At 47.8% G+C, this 13,313-nt stretch overlaps 2 protein-coding genes and 1 pseudogene across 2 annotated transcripts in view; 2 read left to right on the forward strand and 1 right to left on the reverse strand.

The window, feature by feature from the left end:
- The window catches only part of SDHC (succinate dehydrogenase complex subunit C), a 15,000-nt gene extending 4,464 nt beyond the window's left edge, over positions 1-10,536 (forward strand). Inside the window, exons 3-5 of the mRNA XM_011377026.2 lie at positions 4,949-5,010; positions 6,759-6,922; positions 9,779-10,536. Coding sequence (XP_011375328.2) covers positions 4,949-5,010; positions 6,759-6,922; positions 9,779-9,883 — 331 coding nt within the window. The 3' untranslated portion in view covers positions 9,884-10,536. The remainder of the gene's footprint in view (positions 1-4,948; positions 5,011-6,758; positions 6,923-9,778) is intronic.
- A 517-nt stretch (positions 10,537-11,053) lies between these two features.
- Positions 11,054-11,172, forward strand: LOC111730272 (annotated as a pseudogene).
- A 429-nt stretch (positions 11,173-11,601) lies between these two features.
- Positions 11,602-13,313, reverse strand: part of CFAP126 (cilia and flagella associated protein 126) — a 3,151-nt gene continuing 1,439 nt past the window's right edge. The window contains 4 exon segments of the mRNA XM_011377048.2: positions 11,602-12,033; positions 12,035-12,213; positions 12,572-12,748; positions 13,236-13,310. Of these exon segments, the coding sequence (XP_011375350.2) occupies positions 11,847-12,033; positions 12,035-12,213; positions 12,572-12,748; positions 13,236-13,310 (618 nt within the window). The 3' untranslated portion in view covers positions 11,602-11,846.

The following is a 13,313-nucleotide window of genomic DNA, read 5'->3' on the forward strand; positions in this document are numbered from 1 at the left end:
TTTTCCTAATTCCATCATACCCTCCAGATTTATTTCTTACAGTACGATGAAGCTTCCTTTATCCGTACAAACTCAAGGATTCTTAAAAGGAAAAAACTTATTTCTTCTCTACTCATGATACCAACTCAGGGTTTCCTCTCTCCGTACTTCTGACACCAGACGTGTGGGGGTTTTTCTCACACCAACCAATTTTCCAACTCCAGACACCACTGGTTCCCTTCAGTTTGGTTCTGACAGTAACTAGAAAGTAGCTCAGACCCCACAGGTGAAGAGCTCGGTTCCACAAGACTGCCCCTCACTTCGGATGGCGATGGCGTGCACCGTCCTCCTGGCACGTGGATGTTTACCAACCTGGAAGCACTCGGGACCCTGTACTTGAGAGACTCCTATGGAGGCTTCATCACATGGGCATGATTGATTATTAGCCCCTCTCCCATCCCTGGAAGAAAGTCGGTGGGGCTGAAAGTTCTAAGCTTCTAATCATGATTTGGTTTTTCTGGTGGCCAGCTCCCATCCAGCGTCACTTCATTAGATCAAAGGACACTCTTACCACCCTGGCAGTTCCTGTGGATTTAGGAACTGTGTGTCAGGAACCAGGGTCAAAGACTGAATATGAGAACAAAAAATGCTCCTAGCACCCTTATCACTCCAGAGATGAGAAGGGGTTTAGGAGCTCTGTGTCAGAAACCGGAACCAGAAAGAGAGGTGGAGGTAAATAGATTTTTTATTATTTTGTCCAAAGGGTTACACTGTATAACCCTCATCTCTTCTCATCTTCGGGTTGTTGCAGACTCGGCTTGTGGGAGTTCTTCAAGATGGCTCCTGTGAAATCAAGGTCTGGGTTCTTAGAAAACAGTTTTAAACTCTTAAGCATTGGAAGGGTTCTTAAATTTTAATGTGCTCACTGCCGCAGTATGTCATTGCTTCTAGAAGCCCTTTCAGTAGGTGGAGCTTGGATGTGCGTGTACGCAGACACACACGGGCACACACGTATGCGTTCACCTGTTATCTGTTGTCCTCAGAAGTAGCATTGATAGCTGTTATGCTGGTGTCTTCCGCCAAACACCCCATAGATCTGCTTCTTTTTAGTGACCCAGTGAAGCATCTTGAGCTCTGCTACCCTCTTGGGTTCCTGCTAGGGAGGCTGGCCATTTTTTAACCACCTCCACAAATACCACAACCCTTCAGTTTTTTTCCGAGCTAGATTCCAGAAATAATTCTGATCGCAGAAACTGGGCGTTCTACTAAAACAGAAGGATTCTAAGTGATCTCAATCCTTGCTACTTTTTCTTAAGAGATACAAGATTTGGGGTAGCATTAGAACGATGAAGAACTTTTCAGGGTATCCTGACTCTACGTTTAAAGTCCTGGCCTTTTTTCACAGGCCATAGAACAAATGGTAGCACGCTGGTGAGGTGAGCCTTTCACTGCCTGTTTGTTCTTACAGTTTTGAAACTCTAGACATAATCGTGGAAAAAAAAGAAATGGCAGGGAAAATGGGGCTGTTGCCAAGGTGACATGTCTGGGAAGATGTCTGAGATATCTGGAATCATATTTTCTATGACTAACTTTTAGAGCTTTTTGGAGGAGGCATGGAAATAATGGTTAAGTTAGCAGTTTCTGAAGCACCTTTTCTCAATAAATTGAGTCGATTTATAAAAGCAAAAGTTTACATAGGGATTAAGTATCAGGAGAACAAGAGTCTTTCAAAAGGTTGTTAGAAAACAGTTTTAAACTCTTAAGCATTGGAAGGGTTCTTAAATTTTAATGTGATCATCAGTCTCATTGGTTTTAAGAGTACGGCTTGGGACTTTGGGTAACCTGCTGAGCTTCTGCGGATGGTGGTGTGGGCCTGGCCAGAGGCAGATTGCCCTGTAGGCCCAGCCCAGGGCGATGAAAGCAGCTTTACGCTGATCTGGCTGATCTGTTTTACATATGGGGTTTTTGCATTTAAAGAAAGGGTGCTGCTCAAAAAAAAAAAAATGTTTAAAAGCCACCATTGATTGTACCTACCAAATGAGTGAATTTCCTCTGCAATATTTTCATAAATGGTTTTCTGCCTATACTTGCACACCTCCAGTGACAACTCACTGTCACCCTTTTCCAATTTGGGAATTTCTCTTAGCAGAAAGAGCCTTATATTATTGACCTCACCGCAATGTATGTCTTCTATCCAGTGGTTCTAGTTCTCCCTTGGACTGCATAAAATAGTTCTAAGCCCAGTTTTTTCTCACAGTCATTTATTGATTTTGAATATCTTTTTATGTGCTTTTTGGCCATTTATATATCTTTGGAAAAATATGTATATTCAAGTTCTATGCTCATTTTTAAATAGGGTCATGTTTACTTTTTAAAAAATTTTTTAAATTTCATCTATCGATTGATGAGTGAAGTGTGAATGAGTTTATTACATTAGTGCTGGGGAACGCAGATTTGTTGTGATGGGGACCGGGTTTGAAGCTGATCTCCAAATGCTGCCTTGACTGTTCTAAAGGGAAGGCTGGTGCCACCGCCACGAAATCTTGGAAGTCCTGGTTTATGCTGCTGCTGCGTGTTCACCGTGACTGTGGCCTTGCTGCAGGGAGGGTAACTTTTTTGCGTGTATGTGGTAAAACATACGTAACATAAAATCTGCCATTTTCGCCATTTTTAAGTGCAGTTGAGTGGCATTAAGTCCATTCAGATCGTCGCGTACCCATCACTACTCTCCATCTCCAGAACTTTGTCATCTTTCAAAACCGAAGCTCACCCATTAAATAGTAATTCCCAGTTCCCTCTGTCCCCAGCCCCTGGTGGCCCCCATACAACTTGCTGTCTTATGAATGGACCTTTTTAGTACCTCGTAAAGTAGAATTATGCGGCCAGGAAGCACAAAGCCTGGGGCTGAATTACTCCAAAGATCCGAAGATCCGATTGGTCACCTGTCTTGGGTTGCGTCTGGCTGGTAGAGGGGCCCTCGTCTTCTGTCCACATGGGCCTGTCTACATTATCTCTTTGCACAGGCTGCTTGGGAGGAAAGAGAGAGGGACAGTGATTTGGAGGTCAGGCAGCGTCAGTTCTGCTGCATTCTGGCTGTCGAGGCAGTCTGTCATGAAGTCCCACCCAGGTTCAGGGGACTATGTGCTTGCCTGTTGAGGAGTGACAAGATTCTGGAAGTCATGTGGGACTGGAAATGATACTGTGGTTATTTGGAAGATGAAATCTCCCTCATCTATGCAGCACTAGGCTAACGAGGTAGGGTTTGAACCGTTTTTTGAAAATTAGGGTAACATTCGACGTGAGCGCTTTCTCTCATCACTCTATTTCCACGTCAGGGTTTCCGAAAGGTCCCCAGGCAGTATGTGTGCTTGTTGTTTGCTCCTTTGGTCACAGGACTTAACCCGTCTGGCTGGGAGCCCTCCGTGCACTCGGAATGCTAAGCGATGTCTTCCAGTTTCCCCACCTCTTTTTTCCCCATTTCTCAAATCAATATTATTTCTGTTCTCTTCAGTCTGGTAATCATTCTCTTTGACAGATAAAACAGTTGAGCAGTCTGCTTTGTACTCTGTCATCTGTTAACATAAAACCATCTATCCCAGCTAGGCTTTCTTTCTCTGAGTACAATCTTAAAAGCTCCTTTTTGTTGTCTTTGACATTTTTTGCAAGCCTCAGCTCATTCTGGGTTTTAGTCTCCCGACTTCTCTAATCAAATTATGCCATTGTTCTCTGCTTGTCCTTTGTTATGTGTCTCCTCTTCTGCCTTTTATATTTATCCTCTTAAATCTGAATTAATCAGAGTTGGTTTCTTTGGATATTACTCCTTTCTTCCTGTGACTGTTTTCATCACATAGTTAGACTATCTTCTGGGGATTTTTTTAACCACTTGAGTTGCTTCCGTTGAGTGTTGACTGTGGTCCAGTTATGCTCAGCCTTCCTTGTCTAAGCTGACTTTCCAGGATGGAAAGACTCCTGTTCTTCCCGTCTCACTGACCAACCCCCTTGAGCTTGAGAACTGCATCCAGGTCAGCAGTGTTGGCTGTCCCGTGGAAACGCTTTGGCAAATTGGCTGTTCAGAGCATGATTTAGAAGGTGGTTTGATGACAAGTCATTTCAAAACTGCTGTGGATTAAGAAACATATACCGAATCCAGCAAAATTTGGTTTAAAAATTTGGAATAGGTGATTTGTTAAGGAATGAATGGTATGCTCAATTTGGATAGTTTGGGGTGTATAATAAGAGAGAGTTTCATGGGTACAGAGAGAACAAACTGATGGGCGTCAGATGGTAGAGAGGGTTGCGGGGTGGGAGAGAAAGGTGAAGGGGTTGAGAAGTATGAACTGCCAGTTATAAAAATAGTCACGGGGATATAAAATATGTACGGCACAGGGAACATAGTAATATTGTCATAACTACGTATGGTGCCAGGTGGGTACTAGACTAATCGGGGTGATCACTTAGTAAGTTATAAAAATGTCTGATCACTACGTTGCACCACCTGTAATTGAGTGTCGACTAAAGACAACAACAAGATAAAAAGAGGGTTGGAGGACGACCATGTGTTATGTGAAACGATGGATAAGCTCATTTAGTTTTTCTCCTGTTTCAGTTGTATGGCTGGGGAAACAGAAGGACCCAGGGGAATGTATTCTCGTGATTGTTTTCCAATTGTATTCACCTTTAACTGGTGTCTTTGACCCATTTGTTTCTACTTATGAGAAGAGTTTGAATTATAATCATTTCCTCTATTCAGCTCTCTCAGTGGTACAGTCTGGTAAAGGGGAAGGAGGCTTCTTAAATAAATCAGTTTTCTTGTTTTCAAAACTAGGAAGTGGAAACAGGAACGCGAAAGCCGTTTGTTTATTTAAATAGTGCCTGTTTCCAAAGTGGTTTCTCTTTGCCAAAGTGGGCTGCTCTCGACTGTGGTGTCATCTTTTCCTTTTTTAAATTGCCTTTGTGTGTTTCTTTGCAGTTGGTCTCTTCCCATGGCGATGTCCATTTGTCACCGGGGCACTGGTATTGCCTTGAGTGCAGGTATGTATGTGTGTTTTTATGTACAGGTACACACAGGCGACACACACACACACACAACATCTTAGAAGGCGATGTGCACTGGACCAAATGGAAGGGAGAGTTGGGTCATTGGGCCTGCAGTGACGTCGGTCCCAGCAGCTGTGATCTTTGCATTCTTGTGGCTTTCCTCCGATCTATTTTTCACACACAGCAAGAAAAATAAAGAATCTTTTGAAAATAAGTCAAATCACGTCACACTTAGAATCTTCCTATTACTGTCACATGACTGTATTTGCCTTTGCACTGAGATTAAAATTCTGATCTCCACCATGGCTGAAAACGCCTACCTGGTCTGGCCCTTGCCTAACTTATCCCTGCCCTCCCTCCCCTTGCCTGCTCTCCTCTGGCCACACTGGTCTTCACATTCCTTGGCACAGCCATTGCACGTGTCATCCTAGATCTGCAGTGTCCACCCCCACCCCGTGCTGTGCACAGTTCACTCCTCCTCATCCTTTAGAGGTCAACAAAATTGTCCGCTTAAGAGGACTTTGTTTGCCGCCATATCTGAGGTAGTAGCTTCTATTTCTAGTTCTGTTGTTAATTTTCTGTTTCAGAGCACTCTTCCTTCATAGTTCTTATTCACTGGTTGTGTCTTCCATTGTTTTTATTGCATAATTTGTAATTATTTTGTTGGGTTGGTTTTTCTAAGTCTCTTTTATTAGACCATAAACTCCAAAGAGTGAGGGCTGCATCTTTCTTACCTCGCATACCCTCTAGCACTCAGAAGGTACTTGCAAAGTCTTTGCCTGCAAAGTGAATACACCCATGTGGATCCTTTCGCTCGTGGTGGTCATTTCAGAAAGAACTGTTCATTCCTCCTCCCTGCTAGTTAATCTCTGCGATGCACTGGACATTGGTCGTGATACTAATAGCCTCTACTCACAAGGGCGGAGGAGTGTAAGGGGTAAGACACATAAATATAATGCACTCTGACAACTTTTTAACAGAGATAAGAGATCCCAGAGAGAGACCAGCTGCAGGAGTTGGAGACCTTGAAGGAAGGATAAGTCAGAAGTTCATGAAAGGGGTGGGGAAGGCCTCCCAGACAGAAAGGCCACCTGCACAGGTGCAAGGGCGAGAGATGACCAGGATCACAGGGTGTGGTGACTGGGCCTGCGGTTTGAGAGTGGTGTCTGGCAAGGGGGCGTGTACCAGAGGACTGATTGCCACGCTGAGCAGGTAGAAGTCCATCCCGTAGACCACGGAGGCCAAAAGGTTCACATTCTCATTCTAGTATCAGGACAGGCTGGCCTTGGTGAATTGCGACAATCGTAGGGGTTTTGTGGTCCGTAGAGAAATCTAAAAAGCATATTGAACTGAAAAAGTGTGATGACACCAGTTTGACTTTAAAATAATATTATTGAAAAATAACTTGACAAGCAGTCCTTTAAAAGATGGAAAGTGATGGCTTGTAACACCCTTCCATTGCTTAAGTTCTGCAGGGATTAAAATACTCCTGAGTTTTCCCAGTGACAGGTGGCATAAAGTCTAGGGGGCTTAGTTAAATTCCTTGAGAATGGCAGGTACCTGACGCTGGAGAGGGTGATCAGAGACAAAGTGCGGCATCGGACAACAGCTGTCTCAAGGAATGCGACTGTGGATGGATCATGCTGTTGACTCGACTGGGTGCAAGGATGGTCCCGAATGTCCTGGGCTGTCACTTGGAGCCGCTGGGCAGCTGTCATGGGCTTCCTTGGTTGTCTCCTCAGGGGTCTCTCTTTTTGGCCTGTCTGCCCTTTTGCTCCCGGGGACCTTTGAGTCTCATTTGCAACTCGTGAAGTCCCTGTGTCTGGGACCGGCGTTCATCTACACAGCCAAGTTTGCCCTCGTCTTCCCTCTCATGTATCACACCTGGAATGGCATCCGACACTTGGTAAGTGACGGGACGTGAGCTTGGACATTTTCCGGGGGAGGGGGTGGAGAGGCTGGGTTCTCGCCTTCTCTGCCTGGAGGTTAGTGCTGTTCTGAAAGTAGGTAATGCTGGGCTTTTGCTCAGGAGCCTCTGTGGGAGGGCTGAACTGGACTCCGGTGCAGTGGGCATGGCTGGGCCCTGGCGTAGGCCTGGCAGGTGCTGTGGGCTCTCATGGCGAACACTTCAGGTTTACAAGGGAGATTCTAAAGCAGAGCCCTGGAGCCAGGTCTTACGTCCGCATAGGAGGCGTGTTTGTCAGACAGATAATTAATTGGTTCCTATTGTGCCAGGCACTGTGCTAGACACAGGGGGTCCAGTGATGGGCTAGATAAACATGGTTACTGCCAACCCAGAGTGACACATTTGGCTTGAGTCAAATATACTAACTTTTTTAATCTTGACATTGGATTGCCGTAACAGTTTCGGTTTTTGTTTTGAGCTGTTGGAGGATACGGGGCCAAGTTTAACAGAAACTGGGGGCCTAGGATCCCTGATTTTAATGATTGGGTTTATGATCTTTTGGTAGCCTGAGGACTGTCGTGTTTCCTCCTACGTGACCTTGGGGTCATTTCAGACCAGTGTCTCCTCCACCTTATAAAGGAGACCAGCCCTCCTCCAGCACGGAGAATGTCCTGTTCTGTGTCGCCCTCCCCCTGCTTGGCTCCCTTTCCCAGGAAGACAAGTGCGGTTCTGGTTGCTCTGGGTTCCCATTGCTCTCCACCCGAGCCATCTCTCACAGGGATGCTTTCGCCTTAATTTGACCTTTTATAACTTCCACATTGGAGCCTAGATAGAAGCACTTCCTGAATTTCAATCTGGTCTAATAGACTTAGTTTAATGGAATCTGAAGAGTGAGAGATAAATGACCCATTAAATTAAGTGTGTCTGTCAGCTGTTCCCTGGGGCAGCAGTTCAGTTTGATCCAAATGACTTTATTTCCCAGAAGGAGAGGGTCAGGGAGGGCATTTCCCTTATTGATTTCAAGTTCCACCAACAAAGCTCTGTAAGGAAAACCAGTACTCAGCTCCCTCTGTCACCTCCTAGCTCAGGAGGGCCAGGGGGCACCTCGCCATAGTCCTGTTTTTGTCTCTGTATGGGGAAGGAGAAGCAAGAGGTTTTCCAGAACCTCAGAACTAAGTTAAAGCTTCTTTTAAGCCTTTAAATCTGCTTTTATTATTTTTTTTCTAGCAAGTACTGGCTCTGAGTGTGGAACAGGGTCTTCTCTGTTTTCTGACAGCGCATAGCTCTTGCCCTCTGACCTTGTAGTGGCTTGCCAGAAGACACAGTGGGGGAGTGGAGATGTGTTAGGGTCTCTGCCATTGTAGAGAACGTCCCCACCCCACCGCCCCCATCACCACCACCCAGCGGGACTCAGTTCCTTGTAAAGCACTGTGTCTGTACAGGCAAAACAGCTTTCTGTGGAATCTACTTGACCCCTAATCTGGTCTGGGTAGAAGCTACTTGGGGGCTGAGGTGGGACATCTTCTCGTCTTGATTTTTCTTCTGGGCTCTCTCTGACTTCTCTAAAGTACTGTTTCGTCAGTTTCACATTCAGAGTGTGGGTGTATGTGTGTGAGGGGCACAGTCGAGTGGAAAGTGTGGAACCTGGAGACTGGACCATTAACATAGGGGCTCCCTCAGCAACTTAGAGTACAGTGTGTTAATCCCCCTGGGGCACCAGAGTCCAGATCAGTGTTTTTAAAATTGTGGGGGTTTTTTTTTTTTGAAACCTATATATAATTTTGTTAATCAATGTCACCACAATAAATTTAATTTTTAAACATTGTGGTTTTTGACGCAGCGAGTAGAAAATCAATTTAGTGGATTGCTACCAACAAGAAATGTAAATAGAATACACCATATGGAATGTAGCACACGTAGTAAGGGTAATATTGTCTATTGTTCCATGAACATTTGCTATACATATGTTAAAAAACACAATTCAGCCGAGTAAAATGGAAGAGCTAATTGGCTTTATTAAGTAATTCGTGAACCAGGCAGCATCCCACCCAGCACCCAGAAGGGCTCGGAGGGCTCGGAGGGCTCGTGCAGAAATGGAAGGTTTTTATAGGAGGGAAGTAGGGCAGGGGAGCCACTGGCAAACGAAAAGATCATTTTTGAGCCAGGACGTGTATTCTTTGGGTGAAGAGAAGGAAAGGTTTTCATCATGCAGCCCCCCGCTCCTTTCTGTGGAGTGGGAAGGGCCCACGTGACAGATCACCTGACTGGGGCTTGGCCAGAAAATCCCAGACTGGTTAAGATTATGTTTCGGGGAGAGGTTGGAACCTCGGTTAGATCGGGTATTAAATGTAGGCTTGATTCATGGACTTCAGCACAATGACCCCATTTTGGACCTGTGGTTTTCTCTTTTTAACATGTACATACTCGGTACTAATTAAAAAGGTATTTCTTAGTGGGGTCACAGTCAAAACAAAACTGAGCAGTCGAGTTCTAGATCCAGAGGATTCTTCTACAGCACTGGGCCTGTCCTCTGTATGGGGGAGGAGAGACCGTGTGGCCGTGTCGAAGAAGTTGTGTGTGTTGTACCCCCGATTTGGAGACTGGCAGTGTGTGAGCAGTCTTGCAGTTAAGCGTTTGGCGAGTTTGTGTGACCTTGGGAGACACTGATCTGGTGTGTCATCATGAAGGCCGTTTTTTCTGTTCGGTCCGGAAGCGCTTGTGTGTAGAGCAAGGGTGCTTCTGTCGCAGGGGCGAGTGGGTGGAGTTGGGAATGGCGAAGGAGGCCACAGGCGAAGGAGCTCTGAGGGTCCCCAGGGCTGCGATGGCTGAAATTCTCTCTTTTTCTTTTTTCTACAGATGTGGGACCTGGGGAAGGGCCTGAAGATCCCCCAGCTGTACCAGTCTGGTGTGGCTGTCCTAGTTCTCACGGCGCTGACCTCGATGGGGCTGGCAGCCATGTGAGGAGCTGCAGCTTCCCGCATCGCCGCTCCACGTCACTGCGCTGGCCGGTCTCCTTGTTGGCCGCTCTGACCCCAGCCGGGGCGGAGTTCTCCCGCTCTGTCTGGGCCTTTTGTGCTTGCAGACCCGCACTCGGTGGGTCTTGTTTCTGAGGACGGAATGATGGCGGACCCTCCCCTCTCCTGCCCCAGCGTGCGCCTGCTCTGTGCCTTCGCTCTCTCTCCATACTGGTCTTGATTTGTGCTGAGGGTCAGCTTTTGGTTCCTTCCTGAGATGGCGGAAACAATGCCCGCTCTGTGGCCTCTGCCGTGGGGACTGGGGGCGGGGCTTGGGTGCCACTGCCTGTGGGTTGCTGGCTTAAAGGGCAGTTCTGTTCACTGGTCAGAGCCCGGGGTCTTGAGCACCCACACAGTGTGACTGGAAGAAGGGGGTTGGGGTGGAGGGGAGTTAGGCCGTCCCAGTCAGAGGGAAGTGACGGGGGCCAGTTGGCTTTTGGAGCAGGCGTTTTGGGGGAAGAGATGCAGCTTTTGATGCTATTGAGGGTTATTTCTTTCCCTTGCATTTCCAGAAAAGCAAGCTTCTTATCGTCATGTGTTCTAATCCTAATTCATGTGACATCTTTTTCTGAAACTGAATTAAAATGCTCGTTTTGTCTTCGACTCTTCTTGAAATCTAGAGCAACCCAGAGAATGGTGGCTGGGGTGGAACCCGTCCCCATCAGACCCTTCTCAAGAGGGGGACAGTGGACTCTGCACCTGGGAAAGTGTTCAGGGACTCAGACGCAAGTAGCGGAGGTTTAATGTCCCATGGGAGCCTCAGAAAGTGGCACCTGAGCGTGTGGAGAGCTCGTGGGCCTTCACCAGCTCTGAACTCCCACCGAGAGTGGGTCGTAGCCCCATGGTACAGGTCAGCAAGTTGTGATCCGGGAGAGGCCTGGAGGGCCGTTCAGGTGACAGCTAGGTATGTACACTTGGAGAGAGGAGAGTGGGGATTAAGAAAAGTAGGCTTCCTCCAGCTTAAGGCATATGTCCTCTGTCCTTGTCCTTGGAGTGAGGGCCCCATGTTTCTGAGGGAACACCTTGGCATTGGGGCTGGGGAGTGTTTGGCAAGGGCATTCAATTTGACAGCCAGTGCCAGGAAGGTGCAGAATGGGGACAATGCTAAACATGTCAGGTCTACGGCCACGCCACCCTGAACAAGCCCGGTCCCGTCTGGTCTCGGAAGCTGAGCAGGGTCGGACCTGGTTAGTACTTGGATGGGAGACCACCTAGGAAGACCAGGTGCTGTAGGCGTAAAAAATAAGAGATTTTAAGCTGACAAGGTCCTTGCAATCTGTGAGGTCAACTAAGGGTTACCTCGCCTAAAAACAAGTCGGAGGATGGGACGTGGATAGGGGACTTGGCCTTTTTGGTGGCTGCTTCCCATTCAGGCGATTGGGTTGGGGAGTGGCCGAGTGTCATCATGCTTGTATTCATGAATTTCTACTTCCCACTTCTTCATCTCTTCCTTCTGATCACTTCATTTTCAGACTATATTTGCACTTTTGCTTTTGTATCTCTTTTTCCCTGTCTGTCATCAGATATGACGTTTTAGACAAGGGTGGTGGCTTCTGCTCTGTTTCCCATAGCTTCCCCCCCTCCACTTTCTCCAAAGACACATACACATGCTCTACTAAAGGACTGCTTCTGACCTTGAACTTGTAGTTGTGCATGCTCAAGGCGGGGGTGGGGTGAGAACAGTGAGGGGGGAGGAGTGAGGTTTTTGCTGTGATTCAGACCATCTTCCTCTTGGTCATTCCTGGAGTAAAACCGAACCCTTGTAAAGATGTGTCCGTCATGCCCCCCCCCAAGCCGCTGTCCTATTCTCTCTGCTTCCCCAACCCCCCTCCTCCTGGTTATAGGTTACAAGAGGCAGCCACAGCAGGAGGGAAAAAGTCCAAATCAGTAAAAGATTCAACAAATGATGTTTATTTTCCCAATTTGCCTTCGTTCCCACCCCATAATTTCCCTGGGGGGGTCTTGTGCACTCGACTCAGCCTCTGGATGGGGGTCTCGTGTGCTCCTGTGGCCCCCTGGCGTCCAGGTTTGCATTTCCTGACCTCGGCCTGATTAGGACCTGCCCAGTGTCCTAGCGTGCATGGGCTTCCAGGGGCCCTTGGGAGAGCTGGCTCGGCTTTGGGGACCTGGAGTGTGACCCGCAGAGGGGTGTGGGCTTTGGAGTTGATCTGGGACAGAGAGACTTGACGTTGGGGAGCACTGAATTATGGCTGCACTTGGTGCTTGCTGTGTAGGCGTCCCGGGTTGCTTCTGACTGTCTGCCTCTGCCTCACGGGGCTGTCGGGTAGAAGAGGGGGGCCAGTCAGGTTAGGCCTGGGCATTCCCGGTCCAGCTCAGAACTCTGTAGATTTCTTTCTCCCCATACCATGGACAAAAAGTCAGGTTTCAAATAAGAAGAGTCAGTTTTGATTCTGCTGACCTCCCCTTGAGATCAGATCATTTTGTGCTGGAGAGCGAGACGTCCTTAGCCGATCCCTCAGACCCGAGAAGGTGCTTAGGGACGGGACAGGATCAGGCAGAGCTGGTTGGAGGTTCCCCCTGCTGGGTCTCAGTGGTATAGCAATGGACATTTTTGAGGTTGGAAAGAAATGGCAGCCATGGGATTTGAGCTTAGGAGGGAGGAACAGATAGATACCTTGCCTGCGATTTCTGGACGCAGGCCATTGGAGGCCTTGAGCAGATCTGGATTTTTCTGAATCCATTCGGTGAGGGAGGCAGCACCAGCAGCTGTGCGGGAGGTCAGGGTCACCCGAGCAGGAGGCACCTTCAGAGGCATCTGCCACGTGCCCATGAAGGAACCCCATGGACTTGCCTGAAAGGGAAAAGACAGAGTTTCTCACACTGCACACCCGGGGCTGAGATCAGGGCTGAGATCAGGGCTGAGACCAGGGGCAGACCTGCTGGCGGGGCCTGTGCTGGTCCTGTGTGTCTTCCGCCTTCGGTAATGTGGGTAGTAAGGCGAGACAGAGCGAGTGTCTTTAGTACCCACTACGTATATGTTAAATGAGGAAACCACAGGTCCAAAATGGGGTCACTTGCTCCCTTCTCATTCAGGTCACCCCAAGGTTTTCATCTCCTGGCCTCCGCTGGCTAAACCTGCACCCTTAGGCTAAGTCTGGAGGAATACCCACTGGGTAAGTATCACCGGAAGACCACCATTTCATATGGACCGTTTATCAGCCTAAGGAGTTCTGGGCGCTAACTATGACCCTGTCCTGTTGGATAAACTGGTTAGAAGTTTGGGGGCATGCACGGTCTCCAGTCTACTCTCTCCATAGGAGTGGGGGTGAGCATCTCACCTTGGAACGGGGCACTGAAGGCAGCAGGTGACCACGGTCGTTGGCGATAATCTGAGTGTAGCCTTCGTGGGAAGAAGT

This window comes from Pteropus vampyrus, unplaced genomic scaffold (assembly GCF_000151845.1).
Source record: "Pteropus vampyrus isolate Shadow unplaced genomic scaffold, Pvam_2.0 Scaffold304, whole genome shotgun sequence".
NCBI classification, from domain to species: domain Eukaryota; kingdom Metazoa; phylum Chordata; class Mammalia; order Chiroptera; family Pteropodidae; genus Pteropus; species Pteropus vampyrus.